A 20,357-nucleotide genomic window follows, 5' to 3' on the forward strand; every position below is an offset into this window, starting at 1 on the left:
AGCATTCTATCATGCAAGAACCGAGCAGATCCTTAGCCCTAACTAGCATGCCATTAACAGATTCATAAATCAAATCATAGCAGATACATGTATGGGTATTTTAGGAAAGCTTACTTGAGCTCGGCTGATTGCATGCACCACACCCTTCTCTTATCTCAGAAAACTATTTTCTTTAAAAAAAATACCTTTATTTTGAAAACTTTATAAATCCTCAGTTTGAGTTTAGACACACCCGAGAGTATGTCCGAATCCCTCAAACCAAGGCTCTGATACCAACTTGTAACGACCCAAAAATTGTGACATAAAAATTTGTGTTTTTAGATTAATAAATCGTTAATATATGTCTCTTCCATAACCACCAGAGTAATTAAGTTTTAGCAAAACATTGACAAAACAGAGTAATTCACAGAAGGCGGAAACATGAGGTGTGTGCTCTGCAATCATCCCGAGCCCATCCATTTGAAACCAAAGAACTTGAAACATAAACTGAAAATCGTAAGCACAAAGCTTAGTGAGTTCCCCAAAATACCATACCACATACAGCCACAAATTATCATGCATCATACAAATAGGTACCATGGGCCCCCATGGTCTTTATCTAGTATGCCATGGGCTCCCCCATGGTCTTTACCTGGAATGCCATGGGCTCCCCCCATGGTCTGATATCCAATTGCCACGGGCTCCCCCCGGGGTCTTCCATGCAAGTATCATAGAGACAACCAGCATACCACATAACATGTAATGGGTCGACATTGGTGCCTTCGACCCATGGATATAGTAAGAAGACTCAACTCACACTGCTGAAACATACATAAACACTCTTGGTTGCTGGCTGACAGATCCCCGAACTATCAATAACAAAACAACACCCAATTAACAATGGGGTTCCAATCCATAACCACAACTCCATACCTAGGGTAAAAAGACCATCTTACCCCTAACCTGGCCTTAACCAAAATTAAGACCCAAACTTACAAACTAAAAGGCCCAAAGGCTAATTAATCAACCAATGGCCCAATTTTCCAAATTGGGCACAACCCTTTACATGGGCCTTACCTTAAGGCCCAACCATACTTTCTAGTCCAAAACACTTTGCATTCCGATGGCCTATTAATAACTTAACACTCAAGCCCAAAATACCAAAAACTACCCACGACCTAAATCATGGCCCAATTTTCCAAATTGGGCCCAAATCCCTTCATGGGCCTTCTCAAAATCACTATTAGACCAAAACTTGATGGCCCAACATGGTCCAAGACAACTAAGCCCAATAGATTGCCCACACCGAAGCCCAATAAGCAAAACTCCCCCTGACTGAGTACGTGGGGCCTACTCAGCTGTATGCTAAGCATACAGGCAGTTTGGCTTGTACGCCCAACGCACTCCTCCATTAAGCCAAAACCTTCATTAAGCTCTTAATGCTCGATCCCATAAGTCCAAACCACAGATCCACTCCTAAATGATTGTCTAGAACCATAAAGTCACTGACTTGGTGACTTTGCATGCCCCAAGAAGACCCAATCTCAAAGTATAACATTCTACTTTCATGAAAAGGACCAAACTCAAACATGGATTGTTTTAAACTCTAAAGATGCCAACTTTATGGACATTGAACCTCAGAAACACTAAGAGGGGCAACTCAAAGCTCCTGGAGTGGAATCAAGACCACTAGATCTCATTCTTAGGACCAAAATGAACCAAAACTCATAAATGATAGATCTAAGACATCAATGATCAAGTTCAAAGCTTTTTACCTCCAACAAGCTGGAAATGAGACACATAAGCAAGATCCATTAGCTCTTCCGTGATTCTCATCCTTGCACCAAACTCCATCTTCTTGGAAATGGACCAAACACACCAAAAATGGATACCATAAGCTCAAAATGCCACCATGAAGGCTAAAGGACGATTTAGGGTTTTGAGATGGTGGAGGCTGACCTAGAAATGAAAGGAAAAGGATAACATTATGCTTATATAGGGTACAACCCTAAAATTAGGGTTTTCAACCTGACCCTCGTACACCCAGCGTACCTCCTTATACGCCCAGCGTACGAGGTCTCGCATCCCGGACCCAACCTCGCGTAACCTTCCACACCTCGGTAGGCCATGCGTACCACCTTGGTACGCTTCGTGTACTAGGGTTTCCCCCAAACCCTAATTCATTCGAAGACCATAACTTTCTCGATAAAACTCCGCTTCCGACCATCCCTATATCCATGAAAAGGTATCGAGATGCTCTACACTATTATCAACTCATACTCACCATAAGATATCCCGAACAAACCTCCACTTTCCCTAAAAGCCCAAACCGACAAATTACAGAAATGCCCTTTGATTCCAAACACAAACCGAATACCCGAAACATCCGAATTACATTATCCAACTAAAACTGGGTCTAAAACTCCATTCCTCAAGGATCAAAGCCTTCTAATACCCAATCCCTGATCACTATCCCCCAACATGGGAACAATTCGAAACAAGGTGTTACAAATAGAAACCATTTGAAGAATGATTAATGTTGTATTAATCATATTAACTATTTTATTAATATATTAGTGGTTTTTATGAACTTTGTTGTGATATTAATCATATTTAATTTTTGAAAATTTAACGAGTTAGCAATTAATGGTCCCCGATTAATCTCCGCTTAATCGATTAATCTCTTAACCCCAGTCCACCGACTAGCTAATATCGAGTATTTTTTTATAACCTTAATATATATATATATATATATATATATATATATATATATATATATATATATATATATATATATATATATATACAGAGAGAGAGAGAGAGAGAGAGAGAGAGAGAGAGAGAGAGAGAGAGAGAGAGAGAGAGAGAGAGAGAGAGAGACGCAATTTCTTATGAAAACAAAAAAGCTTGAGAACTTGAGAACTACTAATCCCAATATCATTTTTCAAAATCAAAACCACAAATATTAATGAAATGCAGCGTCTAAGCAATATCTAGGCTAAAAAAAAAGATTAACGATTTTTTTTGGATGTTGATTTTGTTTTTTTTACTGCTGATATATATATATATATATATATATATATATATATATATATATATATATATATATATATATATATATATATATATATATATATATATATATATATATATATATCAACAGTTATATAGACTACGGAGTACGGACGCAAATATGATGCGAACGCATGATTGTCCGTAGTATTTATATATATATATATATATATATATATATATATATATATATATATATATATATATATATATATATATATATATATATATACATATTTATTAATATATTAGTGGTATTTACGAACTTTGAAAAAAAAATCTGAAAAAACTAAAGCTCTTAAAATTTATTTGTCTACAAAATGAGCATAATCATGAAAATTTGAAATGATATATATATATATATATATATATATATATATATATATATATATATATATATATATATATATATATATAATAAAAAAATGCAGAAAAAAAATTCTCTAAGAGTACTAAAAATTTAAGGGATACTTCTACTCAATATACTTGTAACTTTGTAAAAAAAAATTTAAAATAAGTTTTTGAAGTATTTATTTTTAATTTTAAGAAATATTAATTTTTTAAAAAAAAATTATTGAACTTAATATCATCCGAAATGCGACCATTGAAAATATTTATAATTAAAAAAAACTTTTGATTTAACTTGTTTATGATCATTAATTTGTTATGATCTAAAAATATTTAGACTCAAATATTTTATAATTTTTAATTATATCTTTTATGATTCAAGATTAAATGATTTAAAATATATAATGATCCATAATTTTTTTTGAACAAAAACTATATTTAATTGAATATCTTATTGATCCTAAATCATATGATTCAAAAATGATTTGATTCCAAAATAATTCGATTCAAAGTTTTATGATCTAAAAATAATATGATTCAAAAAAAGTATGAACGAAAAGTATTATGATCCTTAATAATCATTTTATTTAAAATTTTATAATTGTTAAACATTAAAAACTCAAACCGATATACAGTTTAAAAAATCAAAAAACCAAAAAAATCAAAAAAATCAAAAAATAAAAACAAAAATAAAGAAAAACACTAGTACCTTCAAGTATGTTGCAAAAATATTAAAAAAAACATAAAACAATTAAAATCGTTAAAATCGAGAACATATATATTTAAAAAAAATTGAATTTTTTAACGAAAAAAAAACAAAATTAAGCGAAAATAAATAATAAAACCTACTTAAATAACATTCAATGGACGTTCACCGCACGTGATTAAATCTTCGACTCCGTATTAGTTATCACAGACGTAGGTCGCATGCGAAAGCACCACGATCAAATATTTGAGTTAGACGTTTGTGCCCTTAGCGAAATGGATGGTGGAGAATTGTCCTCTCAGTCGTTACTATTTTTTGAGTTGTCACAGGAAAAAATATATATATATATATATATATATATATATATATATATATATATATATTTTCATATGTTATGAACGAAATTATCTATTTAATAAAATATTTGTTTTGTTATTATCACAATTAACTTGAATTACTTTTATACACGGAACTTTTTGTTTAATTAAAATTATTTAATAATATAAATTTTAATATTATTTTAATGATATTCATAAAAATATATAAAAAAAACTTAAATTTTAGAATGATATTCATAAAAATATATAAAAAAAAACTTAAATTTATAATCTGGTTAATACTTAATACTATAAAATAAAAAATTAAATGAGATAAAAGATAAATCCTGTAAACTCTATTTTACAATGATCCAAATTTGTTTTTTTTCTCTTAATTCTACGAATAAAATATAAATTAGTACGCATAACGAGAGTAAAGCGTCGCTGCTTTTCGCTATTAGTGTTCGATACATACGGCCACCGATAGAAGTCAAGTCACATCTCCCGGGGTTACATCGCTTTCTTTAGCAATTCGATTACTAGTTGCAATGCACTAATTTCACTCACCAACCTTCTAGCTGTTCCATTTTGCTCCTCTACATCAGTCGCTTTACCATTTCCATTCAAGACTTTGATGTTGCTATAATTATTGTTTATGCACATTCCCTTCGTAAATTCACTGTCAATTATCCTTCTCCAGCATGCATACATTGGGGGTGATTTCTAATTCATGATGCATTGAGTTCTTATTCCAATTTACATTGGATACACAAGTTATGGTATGTTTTTAGCCTCTATGAGCATCTCTGACCTTATCATTGCGTTCTTGACTCGGGGATTGAAATGTCCACTGTTGCTATTGCTTTTCTCTTTTCGTTATAATTGCAATTTCGATTTGGTACCTTCATAGATTGAGTTGAAACGTCCTTAATTTATGCGTTTTAGTTGGTTGTTTGATTAGAGAAGAGGAAATGCAGTCCATGTGTTTGATTATATTACTACTTGCTAAATTGGTAGTGGGAACAACAGAATTGGATTCACTTTTGGAGGTGAAAAGGGGTATCCAGGAAGATTCTTCTGGTAAAGTTTTGGGTTCATGGGATCCCAAATCCTTGGCATCAAACGGTTGCCCCCTTAATTGGTACGGGATTACCTGTAGCAGTGGGCATGTGACCTCCCTGATGCTTAATGATTTAGGTCTAGTTGGGACGTTTGGTTTTGGTTCAGTTATAGGCCTTAGCAATCTACGTAATTTATCCATATCTAACAATCATTTTGATGGGATCATTTCGAAAGAGGTTGGCTCCATTGGTTCCTTGGAGTATTTAGATATCTCATCTAATTTGTTTCATGGGCCATTACCTAAAGAAATTACAAATTCAAGAAGATTGGTGCATTTGGATCTTTCCTTGAACAATCTTGAAGGAAGTGTTCCATCCAGTTTTGGGTATCTCAAACAGCTGAAGCATTTGGATTTTCATTCAAATAAGTTTTCTGGGAAGGTCATGGACCTTTTGTCACAGTTGGGTGGTATGGTTTACCTGGATCTTAGCAGCAATGGGTTCCTAGGAAGTTTGGACTTGGGGCTAGGATCAGAAAAATTTGTTTCTGCAATTCAATACTTAAATGTGAGCCACAACAATCTTGATGGGTATCTCTTCTCCCATGATGGAATGCCTTACTTTGATAATTTGGAGGTGTTTGATGCAAGTAATAATCAATTCGTGGGCACTATTCCTTCTTTTAATTTTATGGTTTCTTTGCGGATTCTAAGGCTCAGTAGCAACAACTTATCAGGGTCTCTACCAGAAGCACTTTTGCAAGAGACCTCAATGGTCTTGACCGAATTGGATCTCAGCATCAATCAGCTTAAAGGTATGTTCATTCCACTTGCTATAAAGTTGTGTAAGCATGTCAACAGTGAAAACATAAAAATATCTATCAACTTTGACTTGTTTCTTTTTTGATTACATTTTTACAGGTCCTGTGGAGAGTATCTCCTCTACAACTCTAAGGAGTCTTAACCTGTCATTCAACAAGCTGACAGGGATCTTGCCTCTCAGTATTGCTCACTGTGCCACCATAGATTTAAGCAACAATCTGATCTCAGGGAACTTATCCAGAATCCAAGCATGGGGAAACTATATTGAACAGATTAATCTCAGTTCAAATTTCTTAACAGGAACTTTCCCGATCCAAACATCCCAATTTTTAAGGCTTACTTCCTTAAACATCTCAAACAACTCCATCACAGGTGTTCTACCTCCAGTTCTATCAACCTACCCAGAACTAAAAGCCATTGACTTTAGCTCCAACCACTTCACCAGTACACTTGTTCCCACTCTTTTTAACTCAACAAGATTGACCTACATAAACATGTCCTTCAATAACTTCACTGGCACCATCCCCATCCCCATCCCCACCCCTTCACTCGAATTTACGAATCTGACCCTCGAGATTCTTGATTTGTCCCATAATTCACTAACCGATCATCTTCCTAGAGAAATTGGAAGTTTTTACAGTAACCTGAAGTTGCTGGATCTATCTAACAACCATTTCGAAGGTGGCATCCCTGATGATCTTCCGGGTACCCTTAAAGTACTCGATGTTTCTTACAACAATCTTTCTGGAGTTGTTCCTGAAAACTTGAAAAATTTCCCTGATTCAGCATTCCACCCGGGGAATGATCTTCTAAGTTTCCCATATTCAACATCAGAAGGTGTTCCAGGCACGATGAACATGGGCCACGCCTCTAAAAAAAGATCCTATATCAAGCCCGCGATTATCGTGGGTTTGATCGGAGGTGTTTCTAGTTTGTGTTTCTTGATATTCATATTGTTCTACAGAAGCCAACGAAAGTATGAAAGGAATCACCACCCTGAAAAAGAAAAGAATGTTGCCATGTCAGCAGCAGCAGCACCTACAGGAGGAGGGGTGCATTTGGACAACATATCGATTGTTGAAGGGCCAAAAAGAAAAGCGGAAGTAGCATTTCCTCCTCCTCCTCCTACTACTACTACTACTACTTCCTCAAATGAAGAGATGGTTTGTTCTCCTGATAAACTAATAGGTGAGCTTCATCTTTTTCATGGATCAATGGTGTTCAGTGCAGAAGAGCTTTCTTCAGCTCCGGCGGAAATGATTGGCCGGAGCTGCCACGGGACGCTTTACAAAGCTGTCCTTCATTCCGGCGAGGTTTTAGCGGTGAAATGGTTCAAGGAAGGGATTGCCAAAGGGAGGAAAGAATTTGCAAGAGAAGTCACAAAGCTTGGTGGCATTAAACACCTGAATTTGGTATCCCTGCAGGGGTATTACTGGGGCCCACGAGATTATGAGAGAATGCTTATTTCTAATTACATCGATGCCCCTTGTTTATCTCTCTATCTTAATGGTAATCTTTCTTTCTAATCTCATCTGTTTATTATAACATCCTACTTTCATATTCTACCAATATAGCTTCGGTAGAATTTTCAAAAAAAGTACAATGCCTTAATAAGTAAAAGAAAAATTGAAAGTGCAATGCTGTAATAGAGAGACACGAGAGTGGGATGTTAATGAAAGTGTGTTGCAATTAGACATGTTTGTGTACATATAATATACCAAATGAATAGAAAAAAAAAAGTATAATTTTAGTTTATGTTATGCAGAATCTGATGCGAGAAATCTTCCAAGTTTGAATCTTGATGATCGATACAAAATCGGGATAGATATAGCACGATGCCTGAGCTACCTCCACAACGAAAGAGCCATACCTCATGGCAACCTAAAATCAACCAACATCTTGTTGGAACCTCCCGCCATGAAACACCCCCTTCTAACTGATTACAGCCTCCACCGGTTGATGACATCAGCAGGGACAGCCGAGCAGGTTCTCACGGCGGGAGCCTTAGGTTACCGGCCGCCGGAGTTTTGCAGTACAAGCAAACCATGCCCATCACTCAAGAGCGATGTTTATGCATTTGGGGTCATATTACTTGAGCTTCTCACCGGAAAAAGTTCGGCGGAGATGATTCTGGGTGGTGCTGGGGAGGTGGTGGATCTGACCGAGTGGGTGCGATTGCTGTGTGATGAAAACCGGTGTATTGAGTGTGTTCACCCGCAGCTGGTGGACGGTGGCGGTGATTTGGTTAAAGTGGCGGAAGAGATGGTTGAGGTGGCGCTTAGGTGTATACTTCCGGCTGATGAAAGACCTGATATCAAATCGGTTGTGGAAGATCTTTCATCAATAATGGCGCCCGTCTGAGGGTTTTCCGCCTATCTCATTGGTAAATGGTAATTCAATTAATTGTTGGAAACCGGTTTCTGTACTTGAACATTCTTGTAAGTTATGCATATTTCTTCTTCAAGTTTCTAATTCTTTGCACTAAATATAAAAGCATTGCAGAGTTGGTTTCAGCTGGTATACTTCAATTGTCAGTATGGGTGTAATTGACCTTAGTTGACTCGGGTACTATCAACCTCGAAACTTGACTCAAGCCCGGGCTCAGACAAATAAAATAAACTTACATTAAATTACAACAGAAATATGATTTAAACTCGTGAGCTTCTCGTTATCTAAATATGAATAAAATAAAGGGTAAAAGTGTAAATATTACTATGCTAAAGAGTATATTACTCAAGCTTGAGCTCGAATGCTCGATTTGAACCGAGTCCTTTTCTAATCCAGACAGGTCTAGAGTATCTTTCTTATGAGTTGGGTCCATTTAGTTACACTCCTAATTGTCAGCAATCGCACTGTGTTCCAACATGAATTAGAATTTTTTAGGGTAAAGGGGGCATTATGGTTTTTTAACTAAATTTTTAGGGTAAAGGGAGGCATTGTGGATTTGTGGGCATTATGGTTTTTTAACTGAAGTATTTGCTGGATAATATTTTATCATCTTCTCTTTGTTGCTTGTTTTGATATGATTTAAAATGGTATATATTGTATTGAATTAAAATAAAATAGATGGAGAAGATATTAATAATTTTTTGTGTAAATGATACTAAATTGAGTCATTGGAACTTAGCAACTATGAATACAAAGACTCGATAGTGGATATTAGGGGGTTGCCATAAAAATCATTATATTTGTCAAAAATAAAAGTCGTCAGTGAAATTGACTAAGCATCTATCATCAAAATTATTCATGGATTGAAAGGATTACATACATCACTTATCTGTAATTCCTTGTAAAACCTTTTGTTCTTTAACTACTAATAGATAAAGACACTTATGAATCATCTTCATATATAAATAGGATTCACATGTATCAAATGAATCAAGCTCATTTGACTTCAAAAATTCTATTCTTTTGAGGTTATGTATTTCATATTTATACAGTGATGATGATTATTACATAGATAAGTTTGAATTTAATATCATTTGATTATTAAAGTGTTATGATCAGAACTATCAATTTAATGAAAGTTTATAGATTTACTTCATAAATAACATTATGATAAAATATTATTTAACATCAAATACATCGTTTCAGATCATGAATGTGAACATTCATTAAACAATAAGTAAATCTTGATTTATTCAAAAATTTACAACTGTTACATGTTCTTATAAAATAGGTACAAAACATCTATTGTTTAAAGACTATTAAATCATTTGTTATATCTTCAGCACGGAATACCATTCATTTGTAATCAGTTGATTATTTCTTCCAATCATCAGCACAAAATATCAATTATCAGTGTCATCTGAAGTATAAAATACTCAAGTGAATGATGGAAAAAATAAATAATTCTATAATATAGATATCTAAAGTCTTGGTCAAGCTAGACTTCCTCAACTTGGTAAGATAAGAAGAACATATCCTCTTTTAGTGTCTAGTTTCTTCCACAATAGAAACAACACTAATTATTTTGATCATTTCTTGATTTCTGGGTTTATGTTGTATTTCCCTTAAATGAACTATACGTCTATTTGAATACACAATCTCTTATACTTCCTTTATTTAATGCTTGAACAGACTTGAAGAACTTTCTACTATTCTGATTGAATATATGCTTTACTTGATGAGACATCTGATAGGTTTCATAACTATCCTACACTTTCTACAAGTCAAGGTTAATTATTCCAGTATCGGGTGAGACACATCAATATCATCACAATAATACTTCCATCAAAGTAGCATGATCAGACTAACAGAATTGTAGAGGTTATTCAGGTATGTGATCTTTTAGTATATATAATTTCTATTTATTCTTAAGGTAGGACCTCAAGATATTATACCAGTTATAGAAATTATAACCATAAAATGTTACTGTCTCTTGAAACTCAACAAGAGTAAGGTTTTGCAAGGCGTAAGAGTATTAACAATTATATACATAATTTAACAAAGTTTCATTTAGTATTTTTAATATTAATTCTTTAAAAATTAATACCTTTTATTGTTTCTTAAAACATTAATTTACCAATTGCATACAATATGTAACTCCTAGATAATGGGATCCTAAACAACTATTGCTTAATTTGGCATGTTTATCCCATCTATGCCTCATATCTCTCATGCTTAGGTGACCTTTATCACACAAGATTTCGATCAAGTCATCATACTTGAAACAACTTGTAGTATTGCAACTAACTAGTGACAAGGTGGCCCTTTAGACACCAAAAACTACAAAACTACCCCGAACATCATAAGACACTCCTAATGACCAGATGACCTTGTGCCACTAAGACCATACAAATGATACTAAGTGTTCTTCAAAAGGACGACGATGACTTGCATTTTAAAAAAAAGGTTTTATATATATGTTTTACAATTATAGTTTATAAAAACATGGTCTCATGAATATTGAATGCATCCAACAATTCGTGTACACTTTTGTAAAAATCACATCACTTGTTATATGGTTCTTTAGGTGTCAAATAAAACTTCATTTTATTTACCATTAGCCGCAATCAATTATACCCCAAAATCCGATATTTTGAAGTTTAGTCGTAGAGCGGTTTTAAAAACCGGTAATAATCTTAATAAAACTTCATTTTATACTTAAGACTTGGAGTTTTAATCACTATTTTAAATCTCCTTTTAACAATCAAAATCTTATGACTTCATGAATTTGTAGAATCAACTCATTTTATTTTATAAACTCAATTTTATGCATCTTATGATAAAAGTCATATTTTGATAAACCAAAACTTGGGTGATGATACTTATGTTTTACATCTCATTTGGCATGCATAAAAAATAATATCAACATGTTGCGTTATGTTTAAAACACTAATATCATATATTAAGTTTTGACGCAAAAATAATAACTAGTTTTATTATTATAAACCGATTTTAGTCTTTTTAATAAAAAAAAGTCCTTATTTATTATAAAAACATGGAGTTTATATAATGTTTAAACACCTTTTAAACCTATTCAAATATTTTAAAGTTGGCTATTTATATTTTACAATAAAACTATTTTCAACAAAAAAATCAATTTTTAACCGGTAACCGGTAAAAAATGTTTTTATAAATATCTATTTATAAACATCTTATGTTATCTTTTAAATATTTTTTACTCAAACTCCAAGTGATATTATCTTATGTTAAAATGTTGTTTGACATGTAAAACTCATTTTCACACACAAAACATAACATAAAAATAAACATCACATGCATGCATTAAAAATTTGTATAAACCAAACCATGTCTAGTAATAATTTTTGTGAGTCATCAAAAGAATTATTAAGTCTTTCCTAAAGGACTTGAGGGACACTTCAAAATGTCTTCAAGCTCCCACTTTCCAAATAAACTATTTCTTGCAAAAAAGAACTTCAAGTCTTCATGTTGAAAAGGTTGTTGCACTTAAACCATTAAGACTATAAGTAAACCCAAAACCAAGAGTAGAAGCTCATGGTTGGGATTATAGTCTCAAGTGGTTAAGTCATCTTCAAGGAGGTCATTTCTTCATCTTGTTATATTTAAAAAAAAAATACTACTAGTCTAACTAATTTATTACATAAAATGAACAAATAAAAAAATATCCATTTATCTATTACATCTTATGAATAAATAAATATCAACCAAACACAACACAAATGTCTAAATGACTTGTTTATACACAACCACATATCAAATATTATAACAATCAAATCTTTGTTTTTTCTAAGGCAACTTTTATATAACAAAAATACATGAAAATTGGTTACATATAAAAATAAACAATTGTAACCAAGAAGTTGCCAAAGAAGAAAAATATGGATTTTTCTTAACCAAAAGAAATACATACTTGTTTTCCAAAAATCAAATATTATCAAACATAAAAAATCATTCTAACATATAAAATATGACTTAATTTGATACCACTGATGGGTTTTGATACAAAATATAAGTGTATTTTTTTATAAAAACCACAATGGAAGTCTTATAAAAAGAACAAGTTTATTTTAAGTTTATAACAAACCAAACCCTCAAGGATCCATTTATAGAGGTTACAATGAAATTAAAAACAACCAAATAGTGTTTTAGAATGACATCATTTGAAGCCTTTAAACCCACTTGGTTTTGGGGTGTTGATGAAGATAGCAAAAATTCAAGAATAGAATTTATTTATGTGTATCCACCATAAAGAGTAAGACACTTGGAATGTTAGTTCCTTCTTGTATAAAGTAATTCTTAAGCATTTAAATGCTTAACTCAAATAAGCACTAAATGAGAAGCACTTTAAGCCACCAAAGACTTGAATAATCTTCAAAAGAAAGCAAGAGAAGATGAATCATGCATCTTACGGTTTTCGTGAGAGAGAAGAGGGAAGAAGAGAGTGTTTCTAAGACTAAACCACTAGCCAAAATTCATACAAGACACATCATGTATATACTCATGCAAAAGCAAAAGCAATCCTGTATTATAATGTAAAGTAATCACCTTACTTTAGAGGCATGGGGGACATGGGAGGGAGGTTGACAAGCAACCTCCTATGCTTTATGATAGTTTCGGCCATACCTTAGAAAAGAAGAGGATTCTTCAAATTTTATAAGCTCAAATAAAATATAAATTTTGTCTTTAGGTAAAAGACAAAAAAATCCAACTAGTCCAAAAGGTTGTGCACGACTTATTAATTCATACCATATGAAATAATAACTAGCCGTACTCTCTTATATTTATTATTTTCAGAAAAACAATAACTATTCCCTAATTAAACAAGAACTGATATTATTTATTAATAATCACATTAATAATAAATATACAAAATGTGTCAACTTGATAATGGTGTGACCCTATAGGACATATATTATTAACAATGTCACTCAATAATAATTCTTGGGCATATAGATTCAACATGTTGTTGCTTCCTCTCACTTGCAGATGCATATGAATATCAACCCCTCTTCCTTCGTTGACAGATGCTACAATTTCTGGGTTTTTTGTTGACAGTTTTGTTGTTGTTTGTTTGTTTGTTTGTTTTTTGTTTTTTTTTTTTGACATTTTGTGGTTTTGGGATGATCGTCACCGCCATCGCCATCCCCTGTTTTTGACTTTAATGCACAAACCATAAATCAAGGTAGAGAGATCCCTCTTTATTTTTCTAGAGTTCTTAGGCTACTAGAAAGAACATACATACAATACACTTGATTCGAAGAATAGGAATGCGTTTTATGTTTTTCTAATTATGCGCTTCATTTGTAAAAGAGGAGTGATCAAGTTCTTCTTGGTTTCTGTTCGTTTACAACCCAAACAACAGGAAGCAAAGCCCCCACCCTTATCAGAATCTTTATGCTTTACTACTGAATTTCCTTTTGAAACCTATTGTCTCTAGTGAAATCCCGTCTGATATCCATGTAACTACCTGAACTGTCTGGAAATAAGCCAGTGAACTCCTCCATGATCATGAGATGATATCGAACCACAAATCCAATTATACAGAAGAGAAGATGAGGTTATCCGGTGGTTGGAATCAAAACCAGAAAGATCCATAATCTACATCTCGTTTGGGAGTGAAGGTGGACATTCAATCGAAGACTATAAAGAACTAGCGAAAGTTTGAAAACGATGAAGAGGAAGAACATGGGGTGGAGGAGTGGGTTTTTTCTTCTGATGTGGAGAGAGAGAGAGAGAGGGAGATGTAGGCATTTATTTTTAATATATATTAAATATTTAAAAACTCTTAAAATTGAAAAATGGTATAATTGTCTTTTTAGTTTGGACAACGACCAAAACTACAAACAACCTTGCTGAAAAGGACCATCAATCCAAAAGTTTAATGGTCTGGACGTTTTTCCTGAAAAAATGCACAGGGGCCATTTTTGCAGTTTTGCCTAATTTTATTGTAATATTCGTATCGAACCAAAATTATTAGATGTTTAATGTATATGAAAGTTAATAATGATGATTATATCACCTTATACCTTTGTATTTAACCAGGGGCGTTCCGTGGATTTTAAGGGTCTTATGTGAAAAATAAAAAATTGAGCCTCTAAATAACTTTATATATATATATATATATATATATATATATATATATATATATATATATATATATATAAGCAAACTTCGTTAATACTACGATAAATTGAAAAATGTTATAAAAACAATCAAAACAAAAAGAACGATACAATATATTATCTTACATAGTTACATGAATCACGATGTTCTTCTACTATTTTTGAAAGCAAAATTGTTCACCTACTCTTCAGAGTCAATGCTCTTCAATATATCGTTCTCCATAGTTATCATTGTCAACCCATTAAATCTTTTTTTGTGACATTTTGGACCGTAAGTAGGACTTTAATTACGACGATCAGACTCACATGGGTTATAAAATTGTAACACTCGCAAATTCGAATTAGACGTTTTGAATTTTATTTTTTAAATATGTATTAGGACTTGCTTATATTAAGTATAAGGATTTAATTAATATTTAAAAAGCATGTGTTATATTTAAATATATGGATGTTAAATGGCATATGGAAAAATTTAATTGTGAATGAAGTTAATTAAAATGATACAAATGTGTATTTAGAGACTTTGAGGGGTGATTTTGTAGATTCAAGAAACTACAATCGAAAAGAAAATAAAAAAACAGGATGTAGGTAGGGATGAGCGTGGGCGGGTACCTGTCCTAATTATTTGGAACTGAAATCGGAATCGAAACTAGCGGTTCTAAAATGTTGGTACCGGAACCGGTGGTTAGCAGTTCCAATACCGGGTACCCGGTTCATTAAATTTGTTGAATTTTTAAAACTTATAAAAATATATCCATTGTAAACTTACATGGATATATCGATAATATCAATATGTAATTCGTTACATATTAAAAACGAGGATTATAAAATATCAGTAGCTTCAATAACATGACAAAAAGTGTATGCATGTTACTCAAAACCTTTAAAGGTTTAAAACAAATTACTTAAAATTCTAAAATTTTAAATGATGCTATTCAAGATACCGTATAATATATATATATATATATATATATATATATATATATATATATATATATATATATATATATATATATATATATATATACTAGCCGTTTATCCGCGCCAAGCGACGGGTGCGAACAATTTTTTTACATGAATTAGTTATAGAGGCGATTTGTCCTTTTGCACAAATAATTTACTACATCTAAATATTATCATATTTCTATAAAATTAAAATTATAGTTGACCGGTAACGTGATAAACATCAATTTCATTAAATTTTATGTTATGCTTGTAAAATCCATATGAGCTCCAATCCATTTCACCTAAAAACCAATCATGAATGATCAAACAGTTTCCATTTTACCCCTTCAATCCCTCCTCCAAATTTCTTGTTGGCTTGAAATTTCATGTATAGCTCTTAAAATATTGCATTCCTTTCATGATAACCCATCTTCGTCTCTCTCTACCTTCCTTATCATCTTCATATTGGGCACTATTGCTAATTTCATATCATATTAAATTTCCACAATAAGACGTTATCTTATGTTCTTAAAATAGAATTATAAAAAGTTAATTTGGAGATACTTATTATAAAGTTAAAACCATCAAATAAATTGTTATTAAATGAAAAATCCTCATCTAACCCTGTGTTGTGTGCATGTTATGTGCAGATAACAATAAAAACCCAAAAGTGGTATATTTTTACACCCTCACAAAACTTAAAAATTGACTTGGTATCCTCATATATATATATATATATATATATATATATATATATATATATATATATATATATATATATATATATATATATATATATATATTTGTAGCCTTAACAATTATTTTTTAGGTGCATTCCTCAATCATTTTCTAGCAAACAAAGTACAAGACTATTCTTGTCGGTTGTTATTCGTCTTCAAAGTAAAATACTAAAATTGGAAAAAATACAAATCTGAATAGGATGTTACAATACAAAAATAAATAGAAATACATTACTATTTCATCCATTTAACACTAATAATGGGTATGTATTTTATTTTTACCCATACAACCATTATATTTGCAAATCTTTACCCATAGCAGCATAAATAATACATCATACTGAATTGCTGCCTCATGACAAAGAATACTCAATAGCACAACCCACTAATAATCTGCATGATTCATAGAATCTCACCTGATTCATTGTTTTCTGGTTTGTAGTGGATCATCGTGCCTGCAATGCTCTATACATTTCTACACTTGTCTTATCTGTTAGATCGTCTACTATTCAATAAATAGGATTTCAAGAGATAAAAAACAAAGAGAAAATTAATCTAGAAATATTACTCACATTACGTACCAAGATTGTGTGATGGTTCTTAACTTTCAGTGTACCCTCGATTAGAAGATTGGTGTTTCTGGAGCAGTTTGTTGCATGATAATTTGGAAGTTTTGCTTTTTATTTGATCTCAAAAGTTTCGTGGGTCAAGCTCTCTGTGATTCATAATTTGTTTGTTGATAGCTGGTGTGTGATTTTAGTTTGTGGACTGTTGCTTGTTCAAAATCCACACCATTTTTCCCCTAGACTTGGTCTGTGTATTTCATGGTCGATTCTAACATTTTCGTTTGTTATTTGTTCCTTTTATAAAAGTTTGGAAAACATAGTTAGATGGCTTGTACAATTTTGGTATTCAACTTGACCATTTTACCCTTGGGATTTAGTTCACGTGATGCTGAAGTGTTGTGAACTTTAAAGGTTTCCTTGTTGATGTATGTGTTTTTTGTTGGACTTCTCATTTGGCAATGTTCACCAGGTGGTTGGCCTCCTCTACTTTGGTGTTGTGAACATTAAAAAACACCACAAACATAGCCATATGAGTACAACCAAACACGCACATACACACACAACCAATCAAACCATTTTAGGTAATTTACTTTATTTTTTACCTAATTTTAGCTATATACTTGCATCTTTTAACCGAATCATAGAAAGAGACACAAACAAACAAATAACCACTCAGATCACACGTACACATCAACCTACCAAAAACACATACACACACATCCAATTGTGCCATGCCACAAATACACACACAAAGAGAGAGAGAGAGAGAGAGAGAGAGAGAGAGAGAGAGAGAGAGAGAGAGAGAGAGAGAGAGAGAGAGAGAGAGAGAGAGAGAGAGAGAGATGAACTAAGACCTGTAAGACGTTTCTATGTTTTTTTGGATGGAATGTAATACCTATGATGAAAAGGCACGGGATTTATCCTATGTTGAATTCACGTGTCACCCAAGTCTGGTGATATTTATTACTTACGTAATTTTCTCAACAAAGTAAAGGGTCCTACTTCCTACGAAGATATTACGACGGTTAACGGGACCGTTTATGACTCTTGCAAAGATGCTTGCTACACTCTTGGTCTATTAGATGATGATAGAGAGTACATATCTTCTATACAAGAAACACATCATTGGGCCACCGCTTCTTTCTGCAGGTCTCTATTCGTTATGTTGATTACATCAGATAGTCTATCCCTGTAACAACCCAAAAACACAGTCCAAAAATTTCGTTTTGAAAATTATTATAAAAGCATAAACCTTCCATTATCATAGAGAAAAACCATGTATCATGTATCTCAAAACATCATATCAAATACTGTGACAAAAACATGTGATAAAAATATCAGAGTAATCTCCCAGGATAGAAAGACTGTGGTGTGTGCCATGCTATCAACCCGAGCCCTTCCCTTTGCTAGCTGAAGTACCTAAAACCAAAACTGAAACTGTAAGCACGAAGCTTAGTGAGCTCCCCTAAACTACCACATACCATACAATTAACATATAACAAATAACATAACTCTGGGACTACTCCCAACTGCATCGGGACGAACCCGACATCGGCTTACCCGACATCGGACTCCTGCCCGTCATCGGGCTCACCCCGGCATCAGACTACGTCTGGCATCGGGCTCACCCCGGCATCGAGCTTACCCCGGCACATACACAACATAACATATATCATAAACACATAACATAACATATAAACTACATCGGGCTTACCCCGACATCGGGCCGAAACCCGGAACACATAACATATAACAGATAAGCTAACATACATCGGGCTTGCCCCGACATCGGGCTTACCCTGGAACACATAACATATAACAGTTAAGCTAACATACATCGGGCTTGACCCGAAACACATAACACATAACATGCATGAATCACAAAGACATCAAGCATACATATACTCTTCTTGGGACCGCCCCGTCATCAGACCGAAGTCCGGAACTACTAACATCTAAACGAGCCGAAATTGTGGCCTTATACCCGTTCCTACTGGAGAGAAACTCACCTCTCAATCTGGCTGCTGAGAACTCGTGCAAGGTAACTCTGTCTGCTGCTCCAACTACACTCCGGCTATTATGACCAAATAAACACTTAGTCAAAAACTGAGAATCCCACTAAGGGTAAAATGACCATTTTACCCCTGCTCTAACTTTGGGCCATATCCAAGACCCAATTCCAACTAGTCCTTATAAGTCCACTCATGGCCCACTAAGGCCCACTAATGGCCCAATTTTCTAAATTGGGCCCAACTTCTCAAATGGGCTTTTCCTCCCAAGCCCAACAAGTCCTTGGGCCCTTGACTGACTTTTGAAGGCCCATCTTTGCCCAATTACTGTTATATCCAAATCCTGGCCCAAACCGAGGCCCAATAACATTAAGCCTACTGTCTCAGCGTACGTTGAGCGTACCCTTCTGTACGCTGCGCGTACTGCTTGAATGGCTTGTACGCTGCGCGTATTGGCGTGTACGTCCAACGTACTCTCCTGTTAAGCCATTTTCTCCATAACTGCTTAATCCCTTAAGGCACTACGTCCAAACTATAGATCTGAGTCCAATACTTCATCCTAACCCATAAAGTCGATCACTTGATGGCTTGCAACCCACCAAATGATCCCAACTCTAAAAATAACAATAAACTTCCATGGAAATGGCTAGATCTCATGCATGGCTACATAAAAGCTTCAAAGCTTGCAACTTTACTGCTTAAGGGACACTTTGAGCTTCAAGGGTGGCAACACTAAGCTCAAAAACAAAGTTGCATGAACAAAATCCATTCTTTAGACCTAAAAAGGTCCAAAGCTTCAAAACCCTAGATCTATACTTCTAAGAGGAAAGGTAGGAGCTTTATACCTCCTTTGGGTGCCAAAAGATGAACTTGTTTCAGATCCTTGAGCTCAAGATACTCAAGTGCTTCTCCTCCAATTTCTCTTCACTTCTTCCATGCCTTTCTTCACAAAAATGAACTCAAAAAGGTCAAGCACACACAACAATGGAGTATGAGGTGAACTAGGGTTTTCTGAGGGTGAGGGACTGGTGTGGAGGCTAGAGGGGAGGCTATAATGGGGTATTTATATGTCTTAAACCCTAAAAATTAGGGTTTGACATCTGCCCGTGTATGATGGGTGTACCTCTTGGTACGCTGCGCGTACGCCCCCGAGTCCCTCAAATCCAATGTGCCACTACGCCCCGTGTACGCCAGGTTACGCCCAATGTACGGCTTATGGGCAGCCCAACTTCTTGGCCTATTTT

The 20,357-nt window shown here is 33.8% G+C and overlaps 1 protein-coding gene across 1 annotated transcript; it reads left to right on the forward strand.

Annotated features, from left to right (window-relative positions):
• The first annotated feature begins 4,881 nt into the window (after positions 1-4,881).
• On the forward strand, positions 4,882-8,824 carry LOC145159358 (Leucine-rich repeat protein kinase family protein). The gene is made up of 3 exons (XM_079078303.1): positions 4,882-6,297; positions 6,404-7,813; positions 8,070-8,824. The coding sequence occupies exons 1-3, from the start codon at positions 5,394-5,396 to the stop codon at positions 8,663-8,665; spliced, it is 2,910 nt and encodes a 969-aa protein (XP_078934429.1). The 5' UTR covers positions 4,882-5,393; the 3' UTR covers positions 8,666-8,824.
• Positions 8,825-20,357: the final 11,533 nt, after the last annotated feature.

Source organism: Lactuca virosa, chromosome 2 (assembly GCF_052849685.1).
Source record: "Lactuca virosa cultivar CGN04683 chromosome 2, Lactuca_virosa_CGN04683_v6, whole genome shotgun sequence".
In the NCBI taxonomy this organism is placed as follows: domain Eukaryota; kingdom Viridiplantae; phylum Streptophyta; class Magnoliopsida; order Asterales; family Asteraceae; genus Lactuca; species Lactuca virosa.

Bases quoted from the DNA above. Each gene is read 5' to 3' on its own strand.
- LOC145159358 (XM_079078303.1), top strand. From the start codon at position 5,394: ATGCAGTCCATGTGTTTGATTATATTACTACTTGCTAAATTGGTAGTG. The intron at 6,298-6,403 runs GTATGTTCATTC...ACATTTTTACAG, and splicing joins CAGCATCAATCAGCTTAAAG to GTCCTGTGGAGAGTATCTCC. The intron at 7,814-8,069 runs GTAATCTTTCTT...TATGTTATGCAG, and splicing joins TTTATCTCTCTATCTTAATG to AATCTGATGCGAGAAATCTT.